This window comes from Urocampus carinirostris, chromosome 20, assembly GCF_059441175.1.
Source record: "Urocampus carinirostris isolate Australia breed hairy pipefish chromosome 20, RoL_Ucar_1.0, whole genome shotgun sequence".
Classification (NCBI taxonomy): Eukaryota; Metazoa; Chordata; class Actinopteri; order Syngnathiformes; family Syngnathidae; genus Urocampus; species Urocampus carinirostris.
The window spans coordinates 19231664-19253404 of NC_142368.1; the positions used below are offsets into that span (position 1 = coordinate 19231664).

Below are 21741 nucleotides of genomic sequence, written 5' to 3' on the forward strand. Positions count from 1 at the left end.
CAAACATTTTCCTGACCTTGGGAACACAACGCTAAAATTCTAGCATTTTAGACGATTTCAAGCTACTGTACCAACCCTAACCTTAAGGATTTGTGAAAAAAATTCCCATGATGGACTCAAATCACTTAGAAATCTTTATTCTAAGTAAAAGCAGATGACAGTATGCTTAAACGTTTCTACAAACCCGTTAGTAACCATGCAGTTTACAAAAACAAATGTACATTCTACTGTGACATCCTTGAATTCAAACAGGTGGTAAAAAAAAACAGCTTTAGCATGTTTAAATACAATAGATTTGTTTTTGATAGTTTAGCTTGTCTCTCCAAGGCAAATTGGTGCAAATATAAACACTTGGGCTGTAAGTGTACTGCACCGGCGATAAACCTGATGCTGTTTAGTAGTATCGGTAAGGATTTATTCCAATATGGTTTGTGTTTTTTTAGTTCTTATTTTACTGGGGGTAGGCTTCAATCACCATCCCGTGACCCTGAAACAAGAGAAACCCATACAAATGTGAATTTTGAGAAAAGAACGTTCTAAGGACTTACCCGGAGTTTTAGGGACTTACCTGTCCTCCGGCAGCACACGCCGCCACAAGTCCAAACTGTCCTCCTTCTTTCTGCAGTCTGTGAGCGACCGTGGTGACCAACCTGCAACCCGTGGCACCGAACGGGTGACCCAAGGACAGCGAGCCTCCCCAGTTGTTGAACTTCTCCATGGGGGGAGTACCAACCTTTAAAGAATTTCAGCCATTAGTTGCTGCTATGTACAGATATCCACCCGGAGGTCTTCACAAAGAATCCTGAAGGCTGTGTCCTGTAAAATCAGTCTCTGAGAAAGCTGATAGTTTGGTCAATCAGATTCAGAGTTGGGGTTGAGAAACATCATGGGTTTCACAAACTATCATTGGCTAGGGGGCGTAAATCGACCAGAGCGATTATCAAACCGTCATTGTACTTCTTTGTCTGTTTATACAGTATTGTTTGACTTTGATTTCTTTAAAATAAGACGGGCTTTTCATGTCGTGTGTCCAAAACCCGCCTTTCGCATCCCCCCTTCCCCCTCTCACACGGTGCGCTTTGCAGGCACCCCGAGCAACGCCCAGCGCTGTCGAACCCAAAGAACCAAGCGTACGGGGGGTCCACCCCACTCGAGTCCTCACAAACCCTCTATCCATTATCTGCACTGGTTACCCTCAGTAGGGTCACAAGGGCGCTGGCGCCCATCCCAGCTATCTTCGGGCAGTAGGCAGGGGACACCCTGAACTGGTTGCCAGCCAGTCGCAGGGCACACAGGGACAGACAATTTGCTCGCTCATTCACACCTAGGGACAATTTGGACCGGCCCATTTACCTGACATGCAAACACGGGGAGAACATGCAAACTCCGCACAGGAGGATTCGATCCCATGACCCCAAAACCGTGCCACGGAAGCGGTAATCACTCAGCCGCCTGTCGCCACACACAGGAAATTTCACTTCCAAGAGCCACCTCGTCCGCATAGGACATTACAAATTCAGACTGGAGCTGAAGGCCTAGGTTTCAACCGCACAGGCTGCCACTGCAAAATGGATACTACCAGGGAGAAAAAGAAAAAGCAGATTTACCTTTGTTTTCCTGCCCATGTACGTCTGGGCGAACCAATCAGAGTCCATAGCCTTCAAGTTTGCCATAATCTGTCCCTGGGAAGCACAAATCAAGGACCCATTAAGCATTAGCAAATTGCTAGGACATATTTAAGCCCTTGAGACTCGGATAACCTATTCCCATAACTTACTGCGAATGCCTCATGGAACTCAAACACATCGATGTCATTCATGGTCAAGCCTGCCCGTTCTAAGACTTTGGGTGTAGCGTAGGTGGGCCTGAAAGGGTCAGAGAGAATGAATGACACAATTTGCAGAACACATTAGAAAGGAACACCTTCAGGAACTCAATGACCATTTTTACGTAAACAGGGACCGAGTCACTCAATTAATGCGGATAATGAAGTACAGACGCTATCCTACTTACGAACGAGATACGTTCCGGACGATTGTAAGTTGAATTTGTTCGTAAGTTGCTTCAGTGCTATATTTTGTATGTTTAAGGTTTATATAAGTAACCTGTATTGTTTTGTTTGAAAAAATAAACATTACATTAAATAATATGCTCTAAAAAGATAAATAAAATGAAGTTTAACTTACTTTTGGAAGATGCGCTTCAAAAGTTAGGCGACTTCCGTGGTGAAAAGCGTTCCAACCTTTTCTCAATTGCATCAAGCTTTCTTATTCCACTTTCGCCTCTTCTTTACACTTGCATACCTGTCAACCTGTACGTTTTTGCCTTACAAAGTACGTTTATTATGCATTTTAAGACGTGTACGACGTACAAAAAAATCTGCAAATTTGTCAATTATGGGTACCATCCGGTATGCACCGACTATCACGAAACGGCAAATCAATCAAGTTAAAGCAGTTCGCCTCGGTAGCCTCCATCTTGGTATCGTTTTTTTCGTTGCAAACGAAGCGAGCGGTTTGATGCTACTGTGCGCATGCGTCTGCCGCCTGGGGATTTCCCATCATGCATCATTCCGTAGTAGTTATGCAGTGAAAGGAAGTCCGTCTCTTTTTAGAGAACCGGCTTTTTCGGCTCAACTCATTAAAGAGAGTCGGCTATCAAACGGCTCATTTGCTTTGATGCACTATATTACGAATTATGATGTCGTGTAAAGAAGTTAAGAAAAAAAGTATAAAAGTATAAAAGGAGATTATGAAAAAAGACAGGTTTGTTGTGGTTATCCCTTTAATCAGTATATTACCAACAATAATTTAATGCAGAAAATGAATTCATAATTTGAATTGTATTTTTTCCTTCTACAGTGAACGTCCAAGGTACTTAATTTTTAAACTTTTTTTATCCAACCATTATCTCAACCGCATCAATCTTTCTTATTCCACTGTCATTTCAAAAGAAACGGCTCGCCTCTTCTTTACACTCTACATCAACCGTAATGAACGGATGCACAAGATATTAAACAATAAAAATGTCCAAGATCTTAGTACGCAGGAGATGGAGTATAGTAGGTTTAAACACGAACTAGGAACAGGAAGCCGGATTTCTTCTTCTGGGTGGATGCTGGGTTGAGCCCTAACAGCACCACATGCCGGTAGTGGCAAAAAGAAGCACTACAGTATTTTTCAACATCCCGAAAAAAAAATGATCGTATCTTTTACGTAAGTCGAATGTTCGTAAGTAGGGGAGCGTCTACTATGTTATCCGAATGTTGGCCAATGCATCGTCACATACGATATTCCTGAGTGTATAACATGCTTTTTTTTGTTTTAACCTAAAAAACTCAAAGTTTGGGTGCGCGTTGTACACAAGGTTTTCCCGGATCGTCGCAAAACATTGTAATGGCAATCGAACCCGGCAATCGCGGCGAGAGTGCCGAAATCCAACCACTGGAACTGATTTTCTATTGATGACATATAAAAAGGCATCGTGTTTTATCGCTTCATCACACCGTCTTTAGTCAAAGAACCAGAGATGAATGTCAAATTCATTGTGCGTTTTACATGTTACTATGACAGTAAACTTGCAACTTACAATGCTTATAATATAGTAGAAGAATACATTCTGATTTATTGTCATTGAAAACTACATTAGTCTCTGGTACCGTGACTAAAAGTAGTGTGATGAGGGGATAAAACCTCGGTGCTCTCACTGCAGCGACCCGGTTTCCATTCCCATTGCATCCATCTGCAAAGTTTGAGATGAGAAAAAGCAAAACGCCCTTTTATACAGGTTTCTAATCAAAAATGCGGAGTGTGTGTTTTACACAAATACGGTATAACCCCCAAATGAGCCAGCAATAATTTACGAAGCGTGGGAATATATTTACCTAAAAAGTACAGCTGAATACAGTTATGGTGTAGAGTACAAGACGGCTCTGCCCTCATGGAGATATTCCCCTCAATGCATATACTCACATTTAAGCTAGTATTACTGGAAACAACTTAAAATCACGGTAAGTGAATTCTGGTATATTTGTGTTTTTTGCACTACCACGTGCCAGGAGAAAAAAGAATAACGTCTTGGGCAGTACCCAGTAATGGAGTCGTCTAGTGACAAATGTGGATATGGAGTGTCTCCGCTAAGTATTAACCAAATATTGATTTCACAGGGAATATCATCAAGTGAGACTCACCCCAGGAGCAGCTGATCTTTTGGGTCCTGAGACACGAAGACAAAGTCTCTGTCATGAGAAATTTGAGAGAAGAGCTTTTCAAATTTGAGGCGTAAAAAGGAAGTTGCGGCATGAAACCAGTAGGGGGCAGAATTACCTCAGGTAGGCTTTGGGTTTGTAGCCCATTGCCAGAGCTTTTTCTTCCGACATGATGAGCACAGCAGAAGCGCCGTCAGTCTGGAAACATACATGAAAAAAATCCACTAGTTAGATCAGAGGTGTTAAACATAAGGCCGCGGGGGCAGGATCCGGCCCGCGAACTGATTAAATCCGACCTACGAAACAACGCTGAGAGAAGCGCAGAAGGAAACAAATTCGAAAACTGAGCTGCGATTTCAAACATGTCCACTGGGGGTCGCCTAAGCCAGACGCCACTCTGACACCAATCTGTTTCTTTTTTCCTCGTTTTTTTCTCCCTTTCATTTTTTTCTCTCTATGTTTCTCTTTCTTTGCATCTATCTTTCTTTCTTTCCCCCATCCCTCTATTTTTATCCTCCTTTCTTATTTCATTTCTCTTTATCAATCTTATTTTCTTTTTCTTTCTATATTTTCCCCACTCTCCTCTCTATTTCTCTTCCCCCCTTTTTCGCTCACTTTTTCTTTCTTTATTTTCCCTTTGTCTCTCATGTTGTTTCTCTTTCTTCCTTTCTATCACTTTCTCTTTTTTTTACTGTCATTTTTCTCTCTTTTTCTCCATTTCTCGATCTCTTTCTTTGTACCATTCAACATCTCCTCTCTTTCTCAATTTCCCTCTGTTCTTCTGTCTCTCCCTCCCTCACTCAGCCTCTCTCCCACTTTTGATCTGACTTTCTCTTTTCCTCTCCTCTCATTCTCTTTCTATATTTTCCCTCTCGCTCTTTCACCATCTCTCCTCTCCTTTTCTCTTTCACTCACTTTTTTCCTCTCATTTTCTTTCTTTATTTTATCCGACTCTCTCACATTGTTTATTTTTCTTCCTTTCTATCACTGTTTCTTTCTCTCTTTCATTGTCAGTTTTCTCTTTTTCTCCATTTCTTCATTTCTTCTTCTTTGTATCTTTCACTATCTCCCCTTGTTTTCTCCATTTCCCTCTGTCCCTCCCTCCCACTCTCCCAGACTTTTTATCTGACGTTCTCTTTTCCTCTCTTCTATTATTTCTCTTATTTTCTATATTTTTCCTCTTGATATTTCACCATATCTCCTTTGCTTTTCTCTTTACCCCTCGTTCACTCACTATTTCCCTCAATTTCTTTCTTTATTTTCTCCTACCCTCTCACATTGTTTATTTTTTTTTCCTTTCTATCACTTTCTCTTTTTCTCTCTTTCATTGTATTTTTTCTCTTTTTTCTCAATTTCTATTTCTTTGTATCTTTCACTATCTCCCCTTGTTTTCTCCATTTCCCTCTTTCTCTCCCCCACACTCTTTATCTGATTTTCTTTCTCTACCCCTCTCACTTTCTCTCTCCATCTCCGGCTCCCTTTCTCATCAGTCTTCTTTCTCCCATCTCTTTTTGACGTTTTTCTCTTTCTCACACTCTCCATTGCTCTCCTTCACGCTCTCTTTTTCTCTGCACTCTGTCTCTTTCTCTCGAATTGAGTGGTCCCTGAAAGAGTGCTTCGTCTTTCCTGTGGGCCCCTCAGCCAAAATGAGTTTGACACAAAAAAGCTGGAACAGTTCGTTGATATGAAGTCTTACCAAGAAAGAGGAGTTGGCGGCGGTGACTGTGCCGTGAGGTTTCACAAAAGCTGGTTTCAGTTTCGCCATCTGCTCCTTGGAGGATGGACGGATGCCGTTGTCCTTTGAGACAATGTCACGCCCTGCAGGGACACAACTTAACTATCATGGAGATAAATACATTGATATTTTTATTTTTGTACATTTACCATTTCCATACTTTTAACTTAAACCCCATCAAGAAAATCCATAAACGTGGTACCCATGACTTCAAAATATTCTACTTGCTGACGCCATCTTCTGGCTGAAATCATTATTGCAGCTTGTCAAGCTGCCCATTTGTCACACACACACACGTGTGTGTCTTTCTTAGATGTGCTCAAATAATGTTTGGGGTTTGGGTTGGCATTTGGACTGTAACCTTAACCCTACCCCTCTTACTTTCACCATTTTCATCCTGAAAAAAGGACTTAAAAACAACCAGCACACGCATGAAATCACTCCCCTTGGATTGCTAAACGGCATGAGGTTTGGCAGACGATTGAGCCCATTTTAACCTCTATTTATTACAACCTGGTAATAACAGTTACAACATAGTAATAACATGTTTTCAAAATGAGTATCATGCTGGTAGCCCTTTGCGCTAATCACAATGAAAAAAATAGCACCCACCTCCCAAAGGTTGGCGACCCCGGGACTGTAGTGCAACCAAAACAATCTCAGTTTTAATATTTTCCTCTACTCAAAAAGGAAAAATAAATTTAACAAAAGAAAAATAATTGACTAAATGATCTGCCAAACGGAACGCGATTTTCTTAGCTGCGTAATGGCTGCAAAACTGAGTTTTCCAGCATGACATTGACTAAGGTGTTTATAGATCTTAGAAAAATAATGACTGATGATTTAAGATACAAATTACATTTTTTATGCAAGTCGTTTATTATCACATCTGTCAACTTGTACGTTTCGCCATACAATGTACGTTTATTATGCATTTTAAGACGTGTACGACGTACGAAAAAATCTACGGAAAAACGCAAGTTTGTCAATTATGGTTACCCCCCGGTATACACCGACTATCACAAAACGGCAAATCAAGTCAAACGAGCTCGCCGCAGTAGCCTCTATCTCGGTATCATTTTCTTTCGTTGCAAATGAAGCGAGCGGTTTGATGCTACTGTACGCATGCATCTGCCGCCTCGGATTTCATGTGGTAGTTATGTAGTGAAAGGAAGTCCGTCACTTTTTAGAGAACCGGCTTTTTCGGCACAACTCATTAAAGAGAGCCGGCTCTCAAACGGCTCACTTGCTCCAAGAAGTGTTCCGCTGGTTCGAGAGCGCTCTCCATCCGGGCACCGGTGTTGTGGAATGCTCTTCCCCCTGAGATCCGATCTGCAACCTCAGTGGAAATGTTTAAATCTAAGCTTAAAACTCACTTCTACTCTATAGCATACGAATAACCTAAACTTCTTATATGTAATAGCTTGTGAAGCCCTTAGAGACTAATTGTGATTAAGGGCTATACAAATAAAAATGACTTGACTTGATGCATTATATCTCATCTCATCTCATTAGCCGTACCGCTTATCCTCATTAGGGTCGCGGGGGGGCTGGAGCCCATCCCAGTCATCTCCGGGCAGTGGGCAGGGGACACCCTGAACTGGTTGCCAGCCAATCGCAGGGCACACAGGGACAGACAACTCATTCGCTCATTCACACCTAGGGACAATTTTGGACCGGCCAATTCACCTGACATGCATGTTTTTGGAACGTGGGAGGAAACCGGAGTGCCCGGAGGAAACCCACGCAAGCACGGGGAGAACATACAAACTCCGCACAGGAAGTCTGGAGCTGGATTTGAACCCACGACAGGTTCCCATGACATGAACTGTGCCGCACAAGCGCTAACCACTGCGCCGCCGTGCTGCCCTTGATGCATTATATTACAAATTATTATGTTGTATAAAGAAGTTAAGAAAAAAAGAAGAATCAAAGGAGAAAATGAAAAAAAGACAGGTTTGTGGTTATCCCTTTAATCAGTATATTACCGACAATAATTTAATGCAGAAAATGAATTTATAATTTGAATAAGAAAATGTATTATTCTACTTAATTATATTTGCATGTATTTTTTCCTTCTACAGTGAACGTCCAAGCTACTGAATTTTTTAACTTTTTTTATAATAAACATCATTCATGTCGAGCAATTATATATCTCACAAGAAAATATTCATTAACAATATATATGATATAACGAAATTCATGTACAATATAACATGTACATAAATAAACACGTTTGAAAAAAATATATGGTGTAAGATTATTTTGTAAGGGAAAATACGACTGTTTGTAAGGGCGTGGAGCCCTGGAGCGCAACAGGTATGTATTATTCAAGTGAAAGTCGTGTCAATTCTCAGTATGAACAAATACTGAAGATTTCGTGGAACCCAATTACCTCTTTCCTAGGGTTATTGTGGCCTCTTGTGGCCATTTAGGAGATTCACACAAAAATGAGAGCATGGGCTCCATTTAAAAACAACAGAACGTTTCATTTCACAGCATCGCCGTGCAAAGTGAGGAAATATTTACCCGGCACTTTAAAGGAGATGACATCCTGTAGCAAACCAGCATCTTGGGCTTTCTTGGCGAGAGAATGCGATCGCAGAGCAAACTCGTCCTGCTCTGCTCTGGACACTCCGAAAGCAGCTGCCAAGCGATCTGCGCTGTGTCCCATCGTTTCGGCCGTGGAGAACTCGGCGACAGCGGGTAGCTTCCGGCACAAAGACAGAGCGCGACGTTAGAATGGATTGCAATTCCGGGCGTCTTGTTCAATGCACAAATAATGTGGATAAGGAGTAAGAGTTTGAATGGAGCGAGGGACGATTTGGATGTTGAGTTGCGCTTTTGAAGCCGCAAATTCTAAAAACATACTGTTGGGAGTAAGGAAACACAAATCATTTGCAAACAGGCCTTTTCAAAAGCACTGTAATCAACACAGCCCCGAAGACCATTGGCTGCTCTCTGCCCAGTCTGGTGGACATTGTTGGATACCGCAATCAACAATATAAAGGACTCTTCTTACTCCGCCACTGTCGCTTTGACCTGTTGCCCTCTGGTAGGAGCTACAGGTCCCTTAAAACAAGCACTAACAGGCTCAGAGACAGTTTCCTCCCCAGGGCAATCACAACCCTGAACAAGCGGGCAAAACAGTGAAAATATATATACTTACTATCATTTAACTTACGAAAAACGGTAGATACGAAAAAAAAATTCGGGATGACGAAAAAATATCAGGACATTGCTGTAAGTTAGATTTTGTATTGTGTGCACCTATTTTCGAGTACAGGACAGTACTGTAGTGCTTCTTTCCGCCACTACCAGCGTGTGGCGCTGTAAGAGCTCACCCAGCATCCACCCGGAAGTAAAAAAAAATCCGCTTCCTCTTCCCAGTTCTTGTGTAAAAAATGTTTGTACTGTATCACCAGCGCGCTAAGAACTTTGACATTTTTATTGTTTAATATCTCCTGCATCCATGCAATATGGTTGGTGTAAAGTGGCGAGCCGTTTCATTTAAAATGAAAGTGGAATAAGAAAGCTTGATGCGGTTGAGAAAATGGTCGAACACTTATTTCGGCCACTTTTTACCAGGGAGGAGGACCTCTCGAAGCCGATCTTCCAGTTAAACTTCACTTTATTCATCTTTATAGAGCATATTATTTGAGTGGCATGTCAAATCTTATTGCATATTTCAATTACAAACAAAAAAACTATAACAAATAACATTGCTAAAATTGTGAATGATATATACAGTATTAAATAAGCTGCGCGGCGGCTGGGTGGTTAGCGCGCAGCCCAAAGTGTGGAGCAGATAATGGATGGATAGATTTAATACGCTATATTGATTGATTCCACCAACACTAACGGTGTATTTAAGGTGGGTGCAAGCCAAGTATAGTCAATTCTGCTAAGTTTAACTTGTGTGTGCTACTATAAGCTACTATACATACAGTATGACCTGTTCACCTGAGCCACTCGTCCATTCAACTTGCTGGCATAAAGAGGTATTTTACCCGTTACTCAACCAATATGGACCAACATTGTATATCCTGCCCTAACAATACGTGCACAGCTCGGCTACATCACACTTTGACAACCCTAAATGTCTGATAGATTCCAGTTGGTTGGATCCCTTAACTACAAAATGTGAACTTAAACAATACATACTTAAGATATGATGTAAAGTGTACTTAAACAACTATAAATACCCATATTTATGAATGAAGCCTGAACTAAGCAAACATAAATACTCATAATATGAATAAAATGTCGACTTAAACATCTATAAATACCCAAAATATTACTATATATGTACCTACACAGCTATAAATACACAAAATGTAGCTAAAATGTGTAAATATACAAATATCACATATGAGTAAAGCAAAACAATGACAATTATTTAAATATGTAGGTAATGAGGAATAATCTACTGGTAGAAAGTAAAATAATTTGAAAAATGTATTGAACCTTAATGGCAGACAGTTGTACATTATCCTCAAATTTGGCAATCATTCCCTTTTTTGTCTCGATCGTTGTCACTGTTTTCCACTTCCCCTTATCACTAATTTCTTGGGATTCAATAATATCGTGACAAATGGGCAATAAAACCCAGTAGATCACAATAAAACTAGTTGTGTTCTTGCCCAACACAATTGGAACAGAACAGGATCAGGTAGAGGGCATGTTATATGTCGAAGTGTCCTTGGGCAAGACACTGAATCCCTAATGCCACCAATAAGCAGGTAGGCGCCTTGCATGGCTGACTCCCTATCAGTGTGTGAGTGTGTGTGTGAACGGGTAAGTGTGAAGCACATTGTAAAGCGCTCTGGGAGGTCTTCATTGACTTGAAAAGCGCTATATAAAAGCTGACCGTTTAGCATTTTTTATCACTAAAAAAAGTCGCTATCTTGCCGCCTGCACTTTCTTTCTGCTTATTTGAGATGTTACCATCTACAATCTTTTTCTGTATCAGCTGGTATAAACTGACATGAATCCCAACATTCTGCCTTAACAGTACGCGCACAGCACGGCTACGTTACACTTGTTTACAAACAAAGGAAGGGGACTATACGCTAACGGGGCCTTAATGTTGTTCAGTCAAACGAAATAATGAAGGTACGGTAGAAATCGATTTCAGGATTTCTCATTTCATTGCACCAAATACCGTCAAACACGTACTTCTGGTGTGAGGTGTGCCAGACGGATGCTGCCGATCAAACCGAGCCTCTGGCCAAGGGTCTTGGCCTTGTTGAGTGACAGCATGGTCTTCCTCATCTTGCGGCTGTGACGGATGGGGACGTCCGACATGAACTCCACTCCGCCTGCCACCACCGCGTCGCACTGCCCGGCAGCAATCAGGCCAATCGCTATCAACGATCAATCGATACATTCATGGGTCAGCTGGGCAAGAAAAATTGTTAGGCACACACGTCAAAAGTCAAAGCCCGCGGGACACTTCCAGCCCACAGATGTTCTACAACCAATGAGATGATCTTTAGTCATTATTAGCATATATATTTTACAAGCACCTATACTACATCCCCCACAAGGCAACAGTGATGCACCCACACACACGAAACAGAGATACATCATATTGGATTTTCCGGAATATAAGTGTAAGGTGGGCTTAGGGTACTTCTCCAAAAGTGTGTATCTCTAAACCAGATGGTATCTCGTTTCTGTTTCAAATATTGGTACCGCCCAAAGGGGTGTTTCTTTCTTTCTCTGTGTTTGTTCTGCCTAAATAAATGCAGTTTGGTGGAGGAGAAGCCCCCCTCCACAACATGTAAGAGGTCGATTTAGACCCCACAATAAGGCGCAGCCAAAAAACCCCAAATTAGCCAGAAATGTGAACGTGCGCCTCAAATGTGGGCAAAACTGGAGATGTGTTACCATATTTGCACAATAAATGATCAGTAAGTACATTTTAGGAGGACTCGGGATCACCGAATCCTGACAACCAGACTTGTAGAGACATGGATGGTTCTTAATAATTGCATAACATTGAATGCAACTGAAATCGAACCTGGATCCCGATTGGGATAGCGCCGGATCCTATTCACAAGACCAGTGTTTCTCAACTGGTGGGTAGAGACCCAAAAGTAGGTTGCGGGCATTTACCATGGCAAAATGTAAAAAAAAAAAAAAAAAAAAAAAAAAAAAAAGCACGAAATAACTGAGTGTTTTATAACACCTTGACAGGAGATGGTGGTAATTCCAGTTATGGTAACAAGAAAAATCTGAAAAGCCATTTAGGAGCTGAGCCGGTTCTCTAAAAAGAACCAGAATCCCCATCACTGCCCTTTACAAGACCTGTCAACTTATACGCTTTCCCAATATTTTTTTCAAATTTCAAATTGCTTGAGGGCGTGGCCCCCGCATTGCCCAAATACACACATAGGCGCGCCCTGGGCACACACCCAGACCCCCACTAAATTCTATGGGAAACAATGAAATTACAAATATTTTGAATACGTGCAACCATGCGTTTAATTATATCTTTCAGGACAAGCAAAATCATTTCCGACAATGTCATTCCAAACGACCGAATTACCTCCCACAATGTCCTTGTCGTCATTTTGTTCAGAATCTCTTGCGACTTTCCGAGTAGGCTGTACCAGTGACTGGTTTGATGTCAGACAATATTCTTGCGGCCCAGCCCAGTAAAAACATGAACAATTTGGTACTGTGAAATAACTAGAATGGTGATTAGATAAAAACTAATGCATTTTCATGAGTTGTCTGTATCCTAGGTGGTTCAGTGGATAAGATAAAGCGCACTCCATGCCGCGATCTGAGTTTGATTCCCGTTGCATCCAGTGTTTTGCAGTTGTGACCAGTGATATAGTCCGACTGATCAATCGATGCAAAAATATGGCACTTTTTAGGTTTATGCAACCATAGTCCTTACACAAGTTTTAACTCCATACATCATAGTCCGGTGCACCCTATATATGAAAGAATGGGTGATTTTTAAAATGTGATGCATCTTAATCTCTCCCTGTGATTTACATTTCACGGTTTCGCAACTACACTCCCCCTACTTCCGACCATTCAATTTATGAAAAAAAAAAAATAATAATTGGGAATGTCGAAAAATATCCGGACATTGTCGTAAGTTAGATTTTGTATTGTGTGCACCTTTTTCAGAGTACAGGACATTGCTGTAGTTCTTCTTCCCACCACTACCGGCGTGTGACGCTGTGAGAGCTCACCCAGCATCCACCCCGAAGAAGAAATCTGGCTTCTACTTCCTGGTTTGTGCGTACACACACTGCACTGTATCTCTAGCACGCTTGTAACTGTTTATTATCTCGTGCATCCATTCAATATTGTTGGTGTAAATTGTAAAGAAGAGGCTCGACGTTTCATTTGAAATGAAGGTGGAATAAGAAAGCTGGATGCGGTTGAGAAATCGGTTGGAACGCTTTTTTCTGGCCACTTTCTACCACGGAGGAGAATGTCGCCTAACTCTTGAAGCCCATCTTCCAAAAGTAAGTTAAACTTCACTTCATTTATCTTTATAGAGCATATTATTTTGAGAAATGTTTTTTTAGTACATCACAGAACTTGAGCCTTTATTAAAGTGTTCAAATCAATTGGATACCTGAAGTCATCGCCTGATTGGAGGAGATGCAGGCCATGGTGACAGTGTGAGCGGGGATCTTGTCTGAAAATCCGGCACCTAGAGCTGCCTGAAAAGGACAGTAGTCAACAATGCCGCGTCGGAAAGCGGGTTTACGTCCAAATGTTCCTACCTCTCTGGCAACGTTGCTCGTCTTGACCTCCTGGATGACTGTCCCATAGATGATGTAGTCCACGGCGTCTTTGGGCAGGCCCGTTTTATGCAGGAGACCTCTGTAGAAAACCGCATATCCCCAGAGTAAAATAACAGCAGTAAAACACAGGAAATGTCACAGGAAACAGACTTACTGTAAAGCAGCTCGGGCCAAGTCATGGGGCATCAGATCGGCATAGCTAAAAGAATAGAATAGCCTTTATTGTCATTGATATCGACATTGTATGCAACGAGATTAGACATTATAGACATCATAGGCGCCGCCGCGACCGGCAGCCTTTCCAGCAGCTCCGTGTTATTTCGCTCTTTTTGTGATTTATTCTTTCTGCTTCTATCTTCGGTGTTTTTCGTCCCGTTTAACAACTACACTTTAGATTACTTTCTATCCTTATGGGTTTTAATGCACAAACATGCGTTTATTCGAGGAATCAACTCCTTGCCCTGAAGAATTCTCGCGCCGGCGTGATGAGGAAGCCCTATTGTGGATGCAGAGCCGGAGCTAAGGTGAAGGCTAAGTGGCTAGCGGCGTTATAAGCCTTCGGTACCGTCCGTAATCATGGGAAATGTGAACTCTCTACCAAATAAGACAGACAAACTGGCTGAGCTGGTGAAAAACATCAAAGCGTACAGGGAGTGCAGTTTGCTGTGTTTTACGGAAACGTGGCTCACGTCTAGCATCCCGGACGCTAACGTGGAGCGCTGTTAGGGCAGACAGAGACACAAAAGCCTGCGGGAAGCAGGGAGGAGGTGGACCCGCTATCTACGTGAACACGAGGTGGTGTAACCCTGGGCACAAAGATTTCCATCTGCTGCAGGGACGTCGAACTTTTGGCCTAGCGTGTGACGTTGTCCACTCCATAGTTGCTAAACTACAACACAGCACCCGAGGCCATCCTGGTAATCTGTTAATAAACAACAAAAGGATACTGCTGGAAGTGTCAATTTCCCTACAGGGATGAATAAAGTATCTATCTATCTAGACATGGTGCTCCAGGTAAAACACATAAGACTCTGAAGGTGATGTGCGACATTTAAAAACTTAAGGCTGCAATCGTGACATCAAGCCAGGAGATGGTGCCCGAGTAACATATGATTTGCGTGCATTTCTTAGACGCGCTTGAATGAGGGTTTGTTCCGCCCTGAACGAGCCTGATACAAGTAAGATAAAAGCAGAAAGGTGCAATGAAATATAAAGCCTCTTTGAACTCAGTTGGGCATTGTTAGCACATACTTAATAGATACATAATAAGAATAATTACAATGTAGCATAACAACTGGTCCAAGTTATAATTAATGTGATGATAGAAGAGTGCACCATGAAAAGTAGTCCAACAATAGCAGCAAGAAAAAAAATTAAAAAATAGGTCGCAAGATATACATTTTCAGTTTTGCCCAATTGTTTAGGTTAGGAGCGGCACGACAGATGAGTGGTTAGCGCGTTTACTTCACAGTTCTGAGATCATGCGATCAAATCAAGCTGAAAATGATAGTCCTTCCGCAAGTCTGTGTGCAGTGTAGGGCAGCCACGATTAGTTGTTGCCGAAAAAGGATAATAGAAATACAAAGACCCTTCGCTCAATCGAATTGTGTTTATTGTCATTGATATCGAGGTATTGAGCGTTGTGGTCGGAGAGAGCCCACTGCGAGTTGTATGAGTGTGTATTGGGTGGGCGTGACTGGGATTTACTGACACAACTCACCATTCTAACAGCCGGGACATGAAGAGTTAATGTCTTTGTATTCAAACAAAGTGGGAATGATAGCGGCCGCTAGCCTTTAGCGTCTCGTTACATGAAAAATAAATGTAGCAATTAAAATCGGACTCAGGGCGGCAAGGCGGATGAGTAGTTAGCGCTTCTGCGGCACAGTTCTGAGGTCATGGGATTGAACCCAGTTACCAACCTTCCTGTGCGGAGTTTGCATGCTCTCCTTGTGCTTGTGGTTTCCTCCCACGTTCATAAAAAAAGGATGTCAGGTTAATTGGCCGTTAATTGTCCCTGATTGTGTCCGCTGTTGAAAATTCATAAAACTTAAAGCTAAAAAATATACAATTTAAGGGATTTTAGGGGCCTTTTTAACACAGTGACGGGTCATTTTGACCCGAAGACAAGATGGGTTGAGGGACCTGTAGCGCCTACCAGAGGGCAACAGGTCAAAGAGTATAAAGAGAAAATGTAATATTGGAAAATCTTGACACCAATAAACCAGAATCTAAATCCAACAAGAGTAGGAGACGTACGTAGTTCCAGACATCAGGAAGGGGGTCCGTACTCCTTCCACCAGTACGATGTTCTTCACGCCAGGACGGGCTAAAGTCTTTTTGCTTTTGGTCTGAGCTAGATAACAAAAAATAAAAAAAACAGAAAAAGGTCAGGGATCAAGTACAAAATCAGTTACAATATTTATCCGTGTGGCCAGCACGGTGATGAAGTGATTAACGTGTGTGCGACGGTTCTGAGGTCATGAGTTCAAACGCTCATGAGTTCAAATCTTTTGGTAATTTCTATCAAAAGTTGTGATTTTTAAAATGAATGCAAACTAAATGCTTCCTCTGGCCGCTAAAGGCCAATAAAGTATATACTCTCAGCTTCGTAGTTTGATCCAGTGTAGTCTAATATTATTGTCCATACACTGCTTAAACTCATTTTGTATTATTTTTATTCATTTCAAACCAGTACAAGAAATAAGGCTCCCACTTAAGTTTGTATAGTGTGGTGAGTTGGTTCAGGTCTAAAACTGCTTTCACTCCAGTCTTTGGTACAGTGAATTTTCATCTAGCTGTCCGATTTCTGTGATTTTCAGCATGAAAGGGGTCATGTGCAGAACGTGCAGCTCGTGTTGCCATCAAACTTGACCACTGTATAACTAAAAATATGGAGAATACTGAATTGAAACTTTATAACTAGATATTGCGCAAAACAGCAATGCTTGACTCAAGTTCTGTGTGTGCCAAGCGGGGAAAGAAATGAGGTGTCTCGCCTGACCACATGAGTCATTGGGAATTCCTGTATTTATTATAAAACTTCCACGCAAGGGATTTGGATATTGTTACTAAAAATAGACTGGATGTGTTAAGCAGACCTGGAGGAGTATACGCCATCTTTACTGTCATATGTTTAGTTCTGATCGAACGCTGTTCTCCAAGCTCCAGTGTAAGGACCATTTCAACCCTAACTCCCAGAACATGTGGAAAGACATCAGGTCCATGACAGACTACAAGATGATGCCCCAACTTGTCAGGCATGACTCCACCCTGCCTGACAAACTAAATGGCTTCTTTGTCCCCTGTCCTGCAGTGGCATCAGGTGACATCCACTTGGAAGAGGATCAACACCCGCAAAACAGCAGGACCGGACAAGGCGTCAGGTTGAACTCTGAGAAGATGCACTGACCAGCTAGCAGATGTGTTCCTAAACATCTTCAACTTCTCCTTGGAGCTGTCCAAGGTTCCAGTGAGTTTCAAATTTTCCAGTATAATCCCAAGAATGAAAAAAATCCCCGTCTTTCTTAATGATCAGAGGCCTGTCCATTTGACCCCAGTGATAATGAAATGCTCCGAGCGGATTCTTCTCAAGTACATCAGAGACTTCATCCTCACATACCTCGACAGCCTCCAGTTTGCCTATGGGAAGAATCGGTCCCTGGAGGATGCTGTGTCCATCTCCCTGCACAACACCGTGACCCATCTGCAGCAGCCTAACACATATGCCAGGCTGCTGTTTTTTGGACTTCATCTGAGCTTTCAAAACGGTCATCCCAGACAAGCTTGCGCTGAAACTACACACAGTGGGTCTGCCTGCGCCATTGTGTTGCTGGATAAGTGACTTTTCACCAAGCTGGTAAGAATTGGGAAGATGACATCAAGCCCCCTGGTCCTCGGAACAGGCATGCCACAGGGGTGTGTGCTCAGCCCAGCCCTCTTCACCATATTTATTCACGACTGTGCAGCCATCCATCCCACTGATACAATCGTAAAATTCGCAACAGAGATTGCAGGGGTGGGTTTCATCTCAGGCAACAATAAGACCCAACACAGAGAGAGGGTACAAATGCTCTCACGGTGGTGTGCACCAAACAACCTGGTGCTGAACACTAAGAAGACCAAGAGTTCATCGTGGACTTCAGGAGGTCCAGAAAGACGGACTGTGCCCCCCCCCTTGGACGGAGAAGTGTTGGCGCGAGTGGTCAACATCAAGATCATGGGCCTCCACATAACATCCGATTTCTCTTACCAACATTTGTCACCCGGTGAAGGCACAGCAAAGAATCTTCTTCCTCAGGAAACTTAAAACGGGCTGGTCTCTCCCCTCGACCACTTTTCAACTTTTACAGAGCGACAATCGAAAGCATCTCTGCCTCGACGTGACCGTGCAGTATCTGCTCAGTACAGAAGAGGAAACAACTGGTGGGGTGGTAAGGACTGCACGGGGCATCGTGGGCCGTCCCCCTGCCTGACTTGGAAACATATATGCGGGCCTCATCAAGAGGAGAGCAAATGCCATCGCCAGGGATCCCGGCCCACAGACCTTGTATCGTTTAGGAAAACGATACAGGAAAATCCACACCACCACTAACGGACTGAGAGACTGTTTTCTTCCCCCCAGTGCTGTCAAGTCCATCAGCCACCCACCCCAACTGCAGGACAATAACTTATTGGTTGTGAGCCACAGCACAACGAACTTTCCTCGACAGATAAAATGGCTTTCCTTTTTGTCGATTATAAATAATTATTATATTCTGTTTCAGCAGCACGGCGGCGCATTGGTTAGCGGATGTGCGGCACAGTTCTGAGGTCATGAGATTGAACCTCCTGTGTGGAGTTTGCATGTTCTCCCCGTGCTTGCGCGAGTTTCCTCCGGGCACTCCGGTTTCCTCCCACATTCCAAAAAACATTGCATGTTAGGTTTATTGCCTGACCAAATTGTCACTAGGTGTGGATGAGCGAGTGAGTAATTGCCCCTAGGTGTGAATGAGCAAGCGACTTGTCTGTCCCTGTGTGCCCTGCGACTGGCTGGCAACCAGTTCAGGGTTTCCCCTGCCCACTGCCTGAAGATGTCTGGGATGGGCTCCAGGCTCCCCGCGACCTTACTGAGGATAAGCGGTGCAGATAATGGATGGATGGATATATTCTGTTTGGAACTCCCTTTTCAAATTTGAACTTCCTCTAAACACTGTACATCGAGGTGGTAAAGAAAATGACATCTGTATTTTATGGTCAGGACAATTTTGAATCACTTGAATCTTATAGGTTGAGCGATGTGCTTGCATTTATTTTTTTCTGATTATGATAGGGGATATTTCGGACTGATTGATACTCGCACAAAAATGGTAATGCATGACCGAATGACCCTCACGTATACGTTTTGTTAAATTGAAAAAAAAAGCGCGTGATACACAAATAAATACGGTACTCGCGTTGTTCAAGCAACTAAGCCAGGGGTTCTTACCTTGGGCCTGCAGCCGAGTTGTCACGCTGAGGGATCGTGCAGCTGGAACACAAACACATTTTGCATGATAAGCAGCTAGAATTTCAAATAAATTGTGCGCCAAACATTTACTGTTCATAACAAATATAAAAACCACTGGCTTACCATACCGCACAGCCCAAGAGGGGCTGACAGGGGATTTCCGCATTGACTTTAAGAGCATGGACGCCATATTGTTCTGCAAGGCAAGATGGGCGAGTCAGAAAAATGGATGACTGGGTGGTAGACAGGATTGACATTTTGAGGAATGTCAAAACAGCTACGATAATCCCTCGTTAATACGTATACTTTATTATACACTCATATGAACAAACGAACCCTTTTTATGGGTTCAAACATTTGTTTAACAAATCTATTGTATAAGCTTCTATTTTTTCATCAAATAATAGTGAGGAAACAATTTATCCAAACAGAATGCAGAACACAATGCAAATCTGCAAAGAAGTAAACCAGGTGATAGCGAGAGATTACCGTGCAGGCTTTAAAAAAGGTAAAAGTCAATTATAGATTAATTTAACACTTACCAGGAAACTTATGAAAAGCTGTGCATAAGCAAGAATAGATGAACTATCATACAAAGGTGCAATGTTTTTTTAAGTCTCCTAAGTCAGCAGAATTGCATTTAATTAACATAACATGAGGATCACTTAAAGGGAGCTGCCATGATTGTCTGCCATCTTGCTTTTAAGGTACCCTCAAAAGCCAAAAACTTTGTGAAAGGCTTGGCAAAAATATCAAGATCGTCACAAATTAACGTGACTTGACCGAGGTTTTTGAGTTTGTCCTTGCCCTCGTGTAGGTCTTAGATCAGGGGATGGTGTCATAATCGTCTGTAGTTTGCAATAATTTGTGGTCTGTGCAGCTCTTTGACACTCTTTGTGAATAAGGGCTATACGAATAAACATGACTTGACTGAGGTTTTTGAGGTTTTCCTTGCCCTCATGTAGGTTTTTGATCAGGGGATGGTGTCATAATAGTTTGTAGTTTGCAATAATCCGTGGTCTGTGCAGATCTTTGAGACTCTTCATGATTAAGGGTGTCACAAATAAACATGGTGATGGTGTCATAATAGTCTATCGTCAGTGCAACCATTTGAATTTCCTTATGATCAAGTGCTATAAAAACAAACATGACTTGACTTCATATTTCAATTGTGTTCTAAATTGTTTGCACAATAACAATATATATCACGTTTGTCAGTCATTACTTACGAGAAAACATTAGAAATTTGAAGGGGACCTTGACAAAAAAAATGCCCTTATCCCCCAACACATCATATGAAGCCTTTGAAAAAAACATTTTAAAAACAAAAATGACGATGTGGTTGAAAACTATGCAAATCCCCACATTTATTTGCTTTTGTAGAAAGGAGACCCGGGTGACGTTTGTTTTCTCTCTCTTGGGAAAACATTAATTTAAATTTAGAAAACTCGTAGAGCCTGTAGTTAAACAAACACATTAAGACAATATTAAGTTTAAAAGATAAATAAATGACATTACATTGACGGTCACCCAGTCAACCCAACCCCAGTTGTGACCTTTCACCTAGAATTGCTCATTTGAGAACTTTTAAACCAAACCGGGTAAAATATACATAGATATTTTAGTTGAGTAAATTCGTAGAAAGATTAAAAGATAAAGCGCAAAATTAAAAAAATATATATTTTGTAACTATCACAGAAATGCGATTTGCCATTGGAAACGCAAGCTAGCTTACTTGCTCGCGGCGCTGCTTTCTTTAATGGAGAATTTTAAATTCATTCGTTTAATAGATGAAAGAATACATAGATCCGTACATTCAAAGTGAATTCGTTTATTTATAGCATAAATTAATGGCGGTTTTACCTGTGCGGTACTTCAACGTGTTTTAAACCTCTGTCAAAGGCTTGAGTTATGTGTCCCGGCGCTGATGGACTACCAAACCCATCTGTGTAGGACCCAAGGTTTCTTTTTAGGTAACCGTAAATATGCCTTGATGTACAGTTTGGGAAAATAAAATGAAACACATTTTATTTTATCTTAAATAAAGGAAATATAATTATTTTATTAGTCATTGGTGACGAATTATTTTACTGCAGGTTTATTATATAATAGTGATTTTTTTTTGTCTCCTTGAAGTCTTTAAGTCAATTGCCTGCCAAAATCGATGGCGCCCCCTTCAGTTCGTAATTCGAATGTCCCCTTCTGACTTTGGTACTGCAGGGATGACTGCTTTTTTAGTTTTTAAAACACAAAATGCCTCTTTTGTGTGTGACGCACATACAAATATTTTAAACGACTGGTTTGAATACAACACTTGGTTTCTTTCTGGCAACGGTCGAGTAGGGGGGAGCCGAAGTGAACATTCACTCAAATGTCATCTCGGCAACAAAAACCAGAAATGACGCAAGGTGGTGCTATTGTTACACTGTGTATTCGACAAAGGCGTACTTACTGTTTTAAAATGGATACATGTTTTTATTCCTGTCAAGCGAGTTTCGTCTTTCGACAAATGGCGGGCCGTGAGGGCCTGCAA

General features: G+C 41.9%; 1 protein-coding gene across 1 annotated transcript; it reads right to left on the reverse strand.

The window, feature by feature from the left end:
* Nucleotides 1–121: 121 nt before the first annotated feature.
* Nucleotides 122–21198, reverse strand: hadhb (hydroxyacyl-CoA dehydrogenase trifunctional multienzyme complex subunit beta). Its single transcript, XM_088325463.1, has 16 exons — nt 21072–21198; nt 19332–19404; nt 19188–19229; nt 15980–16076; nt 13875–13919; nt 13700–13799; nt 13549–13636; nt 11121–11308; nt 8472–8652; nt 5904–6025; nt 4326–4405; nt 4190–4237; nt 1778–1865; nt 1608–1682; nt 569–733; nt 122–487 (listed from the first exon to the last, which is right to left on the reverse strand). Exons 2-16 carry the CDS (start codon nt 19396–19398, stop codon nt 452–454), a joined length of 1422 nt encoding a protein of 473 aa, XP_088181589.1. The 5' UTR covers nt 19399–19404; nt 21072–21198; the 3' UTR covers nt 122–451.
* Between the last annotated feature and the right edge of the window lie 543 nt (nt 21199–21741).

What these genes read in the sequence shown, in the direction of transcription:
- hadhb (XM_088325463.1), bottom strand. Translation starts at nt 19,398, where the DNA reads ATGGCGTCCATGCTCTTAAAGTCAATGCGGAAATCCCCTGTCAGCCCC. An exon ending in CGAGCAACGTTGCCAGAGAG is followed by an intron (nt 13,637 to 13,699) that starts GTAGGAACATTT and finishes TGTCCTTTTCAG; the next exon opens with GCAGCTCTAGGTGCCGGATT. An exon ending in CATCTCCTTTAAAGTGCCGG is followed by an intron (nt 6,026 to 8,471) that starts GTAAATATTTCC and finishes GTGTCCCTGCAG; the next exon opens with GGCGTGACATTGTCTCAAAG.